This window comes from Triticum urartu, chromosome 4A, assembly GCF_056163025.1.
Source record: "Triticum urartu cultivar PI428250 chromosome 4A, HENAU_Tu73, whole genome shotgun sequence".
Taxonomy (NCBI): Eukaryota; Viridiplantae; Streptophyta; class Magnoliopsida; order Poales; family Poaceae; genus Triticum; species Triticum urartu.
Window position 1 is genome coordinate 595,435,660 of NC_141876.1, and position 8,520 is coordinate 595,444,179.

Sequence of the window (8,520 nt, forward strand, 5' to 3'; positions counted from 1 at the left end):
GATGATCATCCGTGAGGCTTTAGGGCCCGTCTGGAGGCCCTGGACTTCGCGGAGTTTCTCCGGATCAGAGCTACCGTGTACCCTTTAACCGACACGTAATAAGATGTTTGACTCTTTTTAAAAATGTCTTGCTTTCCGATACCTGCTCTTTAAGCAGCTAAGATGTTTGACTCTTTAAAAATTTCTTGCTTTCCTATACCTGCTCTTTAAGCAGCGTGAGCGTGATCTACAGCACGATCGACTGGGGCTCATGATGGATGCACATTTGATTATTGCACGTCGCCTGTCCTCTTCATAGGATGCTTTTTTTCTTATGTCTTTTGAGCATGATTGTATTGTTGCCCCAGCCTGTTTTTTAATATTGAACGTTGAATGAATGGAGATGGATGGTTGCTTCATTTATAAGGTGCCCTTTTTTCTTAGTTCTCTTATGTTTTCCCCTATTGTCTCAGTAGTCCTTTTTTTTTAAGTTTGAACGCTGAAAGCATGCAAGCAGTCTACTACAGTACGTCCTGTTCCGAATTCAGCTGACACAAACAGTACATACACGTTTCATTAGGCCACTAGCTGGTAGGCGCGGTGTCCGGCGTACATTACATATTTATAGTACATTAGACAAAACATTAAGTAAAGGTGGCAGCGCCAACGAAACTTGCACAACATGCAAGCATGCATCACGTACACAAACCCAACGACCTAATTAAAGCTACGCTGCTAGTGCTATCTGGTAAGATCTACAACTACTTAGTTTTGTTCCGATGGCAAACCAGGCAACCGGGTGTTCAAGCGCGGCCTGGGAGTTGCGTCTTGGCGAGGAAGACGTCGGTGAGGACGGTCTTGGACTGCAGCGACGCCCTGAGAATCGCCAGACCCTGCAAATCAAATCATGCAAAGCAGTGTGCATAAGAAGTGACTGACAATAAATAAGCCAAAGAGCTAAATGCAAACGGCGAACCTCCTTGTAGCCGAGCTGCACGGTCTTCTCCTGGAGCGCGCCGAGGTCCTTGACGGCGAAGGCGTTGAGCAGCGCGATGCTGGAGATGGATGACATGGGGTTCACGCTGAGGTCGTCCATCACCGTGTACGTCACGATGCCCTGCACGAACCCTTTCCCACAGACGACGCCGGCCGCCGCCTGAGCCGTCTGGCCCCAGGATCCTGACACGAACCGCAACGCCGTGGTCATCTTGTAGCCGCACGAGGGGCAGTTGGTGCTGCTAGTCTCCGACACGAAGCTGTTGTTGCAGCGGCTGCACTTGTAGAGCGCCTTGGGCTGCCCGCCAGAGGTGGCCTCCGGCAAGCCTAGCATGTTGGTGCCAGCGGCGCCCGGGCAGAGCACGACGGGGTGAAGAAGCGCGTCCTTGGCCGCGCCGGGCTGGACGTAGGTGCCGTCCAGCTTCTCCACGCTCCCGTAGAGGTTGCCGACGCAGCCGACCATGGAGTCCTTCCCGAGCAGCTTCACGGCGGTGCCGACCGGCAGGGCGAGGAGGGAGAAGAGGAAGTCCACCACGTCCTTGCTCGCCTCCGCGAACAGCACGCGCTGCGCCTTGGTGTCCACCAGCAGCTTCATGCTCAGCGCGCTGCCCGTCGTGGCGGCGGTCGCCATCTCGACGCTCGACGCCTGTCCCTCAAACTCAACGATAGGCGGCGGGGTGATAATGGGTTGGTGACCTTTTTTGGGACAAAGGTGACTACCTACCCCCTTCTTTTTCTTTCTATGCATGAGCTACGGCCTTTCTTGGTGCTTATGCTGGAAGCGATTTCGCCCAGACTGGGTTTATGTATGGGGAGGGGCCGTCAGCAGAGCATGTCCTAGCGCCCGACACGCGTGATTCACACGCGGAGCCTTCAAGTTCCAGGTGGCGGTGACATGGCAACGAACATGCAACGTGTGGTTAATTTGCAGCATAGGTTTGTTTCACCCGAAGGTTCGCCAAAGATGGGAGGTGATGTATGCAAGTAGTGCAATATATTTCACGACCATGATACGACATCTCTATGACTACAACGTGCTCTCCTGGGAACCTTTCACTAGAATCGCCAAGTCCAGTAAAAAAAAAACAGTTTCGCTGGATCATCAGGCAACTGGAAAAATAATTTGAATAAGTCGGTTTTGTATGGAAGAGAAGGTACCGTCCGAGGTCGAGAGGCAAAACCCGACATCTACTAACAGCTACGAACGTAGGACTTACGTAGACTCGTTTGTAGGTGTAGCATTGCTCGTTAAGAGGGGATGTCACAACGAGCGGCAGCGAGGCCTGGAGTATCTGGCGAGGCCAAGCCAGGAACGACCTAGAGCCGCCGCGCGCCGACACGGAGGCATCGTCGTCGGTGGACGGGAGTCAAAAGTGAATCTGAGGAGGGAAATTTCAGCTTCTTCCTTCTCGCATCACATAAAGGGACTTGAAGCGGCACGGCCTCTCATACACCATGGATGATGGTCACTAATTCCACCGCCACTTCTTCTGCCGTGGCAGCCTATCGGATGGTCGTCACGCGGCATCACCTTAGTAGAAAACAGGGCTTTGGTTCGGGCCTAGTCAGCCCATTAGTCCCGGTTCAGCCACGAACCGGGACCCATGAGGGCATACGTCCCGGTTCATGAGCCCAGGGGGCCGACCGGGGCCTCGTGGCCGGCTCCCTGGGCATTGGTCCTGATTCGTCTGGACCCATTTGTCCCGACTCATGGCATGAATTGGGACCAATGGGCCTCGCTCCTGGTCCACATACATTGGTCCCGATTCGTGGCTTGAACCGGGACAGAAGGGGGAGCTTTAGACCCGGTTCCAGCCATGAACCAAGACAAATGAGTTGCCTATATATACCTCATCGCCGCAGCAGAGCACTCCATAGTGCTTTGTTTTTTCTGGCCGGCGAGGGGAGGGCATTTGGGTGCTCTAGCTCACCTCCTATGCACATGAGGTGTTCGATGAAATGCCCGAGCCACACTAGTTAAGCTTTCTCCTCTCGAAGCTCGACCTCCAAACTCCATTTCTCCGAGATTTGCATAGGTTTAGCGGTCCATCACGTCCCGTCCCCATCTTTACCGCCGTCGCCCACGCCGATCTCGTCGCCGGCACCACCGTGGTGAGCCTCTTGTTCTTATCTTCTTTCTGAAAGAAAAGAATTCTTACTTTAGATAGATACTTGTCTAATTTTCTTACTTTTATTATTGCTTGTTATTATATAGTGCGACGGTTTTGGTATCCGCCCCCGTCGGCCCTTGTCCTGTCTATGATTCGGATGTGGTATATATTATCTTTTTATAACTATTTGGTTCATTTCTTGTTTATGACAATTATGCCGACCAATGTGACATAGATTTTATTTATGTAGGAGGTAGTTGAACCGGAAATTCCAACAAACCCTATTGTCGAGAGGTTAAATTTAGTTGAAGAAGAAAACAATTACTTGAAGGAAAAAAATAAAAAAAATTGAGGAGGAGAGGATGATATTGGAGTTGCATGTTGCGGATGTCGTCGATGATCACAAGATCAAAATGGATGCAATGCGGTTGAAGATTAAAAAGATTAGAAAATATGCCATTCATACCGAGGATTGGTATCATTATGCCGTTGGATCAATTATTACCTTGGTTGTGATTATGATCGCATTTGTTGTTGCATTGAAAGGTTTTACATAGTTTCAATGTATGGTTTAACTAGATGCTCTAGAGAGCTATATGTTGTTCAATGAGAACTATGTATGTACTTTGGTTTTAATGTGATGATAAACTTCTATTAATTTGGTCACTTATCTATCCATGTGAATCTGTAATGGTTTTTGACACACATAATTATATATAATGCACGCAGTGCATCCAGTTTTTTCCGTAACCCTCTCAACTTTTAAGCACATGCTATGTGGGTGAAATGATGATACCATGCCAACTTTCAGCCTTTTCAGAGTTCATCTGTAGTGCCTTTCAATTTCAGGGTCATTTAGCTCAAAAAAATCAGTAAATACATGAAAAATAACAAATAAAGTCAGAAAGGGTTGAAAATTGATGATGTGGCTTTGAATGGTGCATTTTGAACACCCAAAAAGTATGGAGTTCAAATAAGTTCAAAAAATGAAATCCCTTTGTAACAGATGAGTTTTCGTCCGAAACACTGATACTTCGAAAGAGATTGTCCATTTTGTACACGAAGTGCATCCAGTTTTTCCCGTAACCCTCTCAACTTTTTAGCACATGCTATGTGGGTGAAATGATGATACCATGCCAACTTTCAACCTTTTCAGAGTTCATTTGTAGTGCTTTTCAATTTCAGGGTCATTTAGCTCAAAAAAAAATCAGTAAATGCATGAAAAATAACAAATAAAGTCAGAAAGGGTTGAAAATTGATGATGTAGCTTTGAATGGTGCATTTTTAACACACAAAAAGTCTGGAGTTCAAATAAGTTCAAAAAATGAAATCCCTTTGTAACAGATGAGTTTTCGTCCGAAACCCTGATATTTCAAAAGAGATTGTCCATTTTATACACGAAGTGCATCCAGTTTTTCCCGTATCCCTCTCAACTTTTTAGCACATGCTATGTGGGTGAAATGATGATACCATGCCAACTTTCAACCTTTTCAGAGTTCATTTGTAGTGCTTTTCAATTTCAGGGTCATTTAGCTAAACAAAATCAGTAAATGCATGAAAAATAACAAATGAAGTCACAAAGGGTTGAAAATTGATGATGTGGCTTTGAATGGTGCATTTTGAACACACAAAAAGTCTGGAGTTCAAATAAGTTCAAAAAATGAAATCCCTTTGTAACATATGAGTTTTCGTCTGAAACCTAAAGATATTGCCCATTTTGTACATGAAGTGCATCTAGTTTTTGCCGTAACCCTCTCAACTTTTTAGCACATGCTATGTGGGTGAAATGATGATACCATGCCAACTTTCAACCTTTTCAGAGTTCATTTGTAGTGCTTTTCAATTTCAGGGTCATTTAGCGCAAAAAGAATGAACTAAAAGCAAAAATAATGAACTTAAAATAATCAATTAAAATATTATGTTATGATCAACTAAAACAAAACTATAATATTCTTCAATAGCAAAAATAATCAACTAAAAGATTTTTATAAAACTCTAATAGCAAAAGGAACCAACTAAAAAGCTTTTATAAACTTCTAGTATTTTTAAACTAAAATTATATAAAATTTATGCAACTAAAAGCATGAAACAATTATCAAAACATGAAAAGCAGAAATAATTATCATAAAGAATTTTTTGTTAGAAACTTTAGTAGCAAAAAGAATTTTCATAAAGAATTTTTTGATAGAAACTAAAATAGCAAAATCTATTTTTTAATATAATGATAAAACGCAGTAATATTAAATAGAAGGAAAAAGAATCACTCAAAATATATTTTTATAGTGAAGTTATTCACAAACTAGTGATTCACACAAATTTCAAAGAATTCAAATTTGGAAACTAATGGCACTAGCAGAAAGTTTATAATTATTCTGACCTAAAAGCAAAAAGAATAAAAAAATAAAGCAAAAATCAAAAGAAAATAAATAATTCAGAAAAAACTGGAAAAATAAAAAAATGCCGCCTAGTAGGCCACACGGCCTGCATACGACTAGAAACCCATCTGTACATGGGCTAGGATGTAGGCCCGCAAGCCCAATAGGCCCAACATGGCAGTGACAAGGGTAGGCAAGTACTGCCTGCATATTAGAGAGGAGCTCAGCACCTGAGCCGCAACGCAGCTTATAAACAAGTGCTGAGCTCTAGCAGCTAGCGAGGTGGGACTAAACTCCCACCACACTGATATGTCTCCGTCGTATCTACTTTTCCAAACACTTTTGCCGTTGTTTTGAACTCTAACTTGCATGATTTGAATGGAACTAACCCGGACTGACGATGTTTTAAGTAGAACTGCCATGGTGTTATTTTTGTGCAGAAATAAAAGTTGTCGGAATGACCTGAAAATCAACGAAGAATTATTTTGGAATATATAAAAAATACTGGAAGGAAGATCCACGTCAGGGGGCCTCCACCTGTCCACAAGGGTGGGGGGCGCGCCCTACCCCCCTAGGTGCGCCCCCTGCCTCGTGGGCCCCCTGACGCTCCACCGACCTCAACCTTGACTCCATATATTCACGTTCGGGGAGAAAAAAATCAAAGAGAAGGATTCATCACGTATTACGATACAAAGCCGCCGCCAAGCCCTAAACTCTCTTGGGAGGGCTTATCTGGAGTCCGTTCGGGGCTCTGGAGAGGGGAATCCGTCGCCATCGTCATCATCAACCTTCCTCCATCACCAATTTCATGATGCTCACCGTCGTGCGTGAGTAATTCCATCGTAGGCTTGCTGGACGGTGATGGGTTGGATGAGATTTATCATGTAATCGAGTTAGTTTTGTTAGGGTTTGATCCCTAGTATCCACTATGTTCTGAGATTGATGTTGGTATGACTTTGCTATGCTTAATGCTTGTCACTAGGGCCCGAGTGCCATGATTTCAGATCTGAACCTATTATGTTTTCATCAATATGTGAGAGTTCTTGATCCTATCTTGCAAGTCTATAGTCACCTACTATGTGTTATGATCCGGCAACCCCGAAGTGACAATAATCGGGACCACTCCCGGTGACGACCGTAGTTTGAGGGGTTCATGTATTCACTATGTTTTAATGCTTTGGTCCGATACTCTATTAAAAGGAGGCCTTAATATCCCTTAGTTTCCAATAGGACGCCGCTGCCACGGGAGGGTAGGACAAAAGATGTCATGCAAGTTCTTTTCCATAAGCACGTATGACTATATTCGGAATACATGCCTACATTACATTGATGAATTGGAGCTAGTTTTGTATCACCCTATGTTATGACTGTTACATGATGAACCGTGATACGTCTCCAACGTATCTATAATTTTTGATTGCTCCATGCTATATTATCTACTGTTTTGGACATTATTGGGCTTTATTATCCACTTTTATATTATTTTTGGGACTAACCTATTAACCGGAGGCCCAGCCCAGAATTGTTGTTTTTTTGCCTGTTTTAGGGTTTCGAAGAAAAGGAATATCAAACGGAGTCCAAACGGAATGAAACCTTCGGGAACGTGATTTTCTCAACAAACAAGACTCGGGAGACTTGGACCCTACGTCAAGACACAAAAGAGGAGGCCACGAGGTAGGGGGGCGCGCCTACCCCCCCAGGCGCGCCCTCCACCCTCGTGGGCCCCCTGTTGCTCCACCGACGTACTCCTTCCTCCTATATATATACCTATGTACCCCCAAACGATCAGATACCGAGCCAAAAACCTAATTCCACCGCCGCAACTTTCTGTATCCACGAGATCCCATCTTGGGGCCTGTTCCGGAGCTCCGCCGGAGGGGGCATCAATCACGGAGGGCTTCTACATCAACACCATAGCCTCTCCGATGAAGTGTGAGTAGTTTACCTCAGACCTTCGGGTCCATAGTTAGTAGCTAGATGGCTTCTTCTCTCTCTTTTTGGATCTCAATACAATGTTCTCCCCCTCTCTCGTGGAGAACTATTCGATGTAATCTTCTCTTTGCAGTGTGTTTGTTGAGACCGATGAATTGTGGGTTTATGATCAAGTCTATCTATGAATAATATTTGAATCTTCTCTGAATTATTTTATGTATGATTGGTTATCTTTGCAAGTCTCTTCAAATTATCAGTTTGGTTTGGCCTACTAGATTGATCTTTCTTGCAATGGGAGAAGTGCTTAGCTTTGGGTTCAATCTTGCGGTGTCCTTTCCAAGTGACAGTAGGGGCAGCAAGGCACGTATTGTATTGTTGCCATCGAGGATAATAAGATGGGTTTTCATCATATTGCATGAGTCTATCCCTCTACATCATGTCATCTTGCTTAAGGCGTTACTCTGTTTTTAACTTAATACTCTAGATGCATGCTGGATAGCGGTCGATGAGTGGAGTAATAGTAGTAGATGCAGGCAGGAGTCGGTCTACTTGTCTCGGACGTGATGCCTATATACATGATCATACTTAGATATTCTCATAACTATGCTCAATTCTGTCAATTGCTCAAGAGTAATTTGTTCACCCACCGTAGAATACTTATGCTCCCGAGAGAAGCCACTAGTGAAACCTATGGCCCCCGGGTCTATCTTTATCATATTAATCTCCTACTACTTAGTTATTTCCTTTGCTTTTTTACTTTGCCTTTATTTTACTTTGCATCTTTATCACAAAAATACCAAAAATATTATCTTATCATATCTATCAGATCTCACTCTCGTAAGTGGCCGTGTAGGGATTGAGAACCCCTATTCGCGTTGGTTGCGAGGATTTATTTGTTTTGTGTAGGTACGAGGGACTTGCGCGTAGCCTCCTACTAGATTGATACCTTGGTTCTCAAAAACTGAGGGAAATACTTACGCTACTTTGCTGCATCATCCCTTCCTCTTCGGGGAAAACCAACGCAGTGCTCAAGAGGTAGCAAGAAGGATCCGGCATAATTCTCCATCACCGATCCAATGCCTACGAGATTTCCATATATTGTTCTTCGCTTATTTACTTTTCCGTTG

The 8,520-nt window shown here is 44.2% G+C and overlaps 1 protein-coding gene across 1 annotated transcript; it reads right to left on the reverse strand.

Moving 5' to 3' along the window:
- Nucleotides 1-538: 538 nt before the first annotated feature.
- Nucleotides 539-1,735, reverse strand: LOC125554362 (uncharacterized). Its single transcript, XM_048717937.2, has 2 exons — nucleotides 956-1,735; nucleotides 539-872 (listed from the first exon to the last, which is right to left on the reverse strand). Exons 1-2 carry the CDS (start codon nucleotides 1,721-1,723, stop codon nucleotides 783-785), a joined length of 858 nt encoding a protein of 285 aa, XP_048573894.2. The 5' UTR covers nucleotides 1,724-1,735; the 3' UTR covers nucleotides 539-782.
- Nucleotides 1,736-8,520: the final 6,785 nt, after the last annotated feature.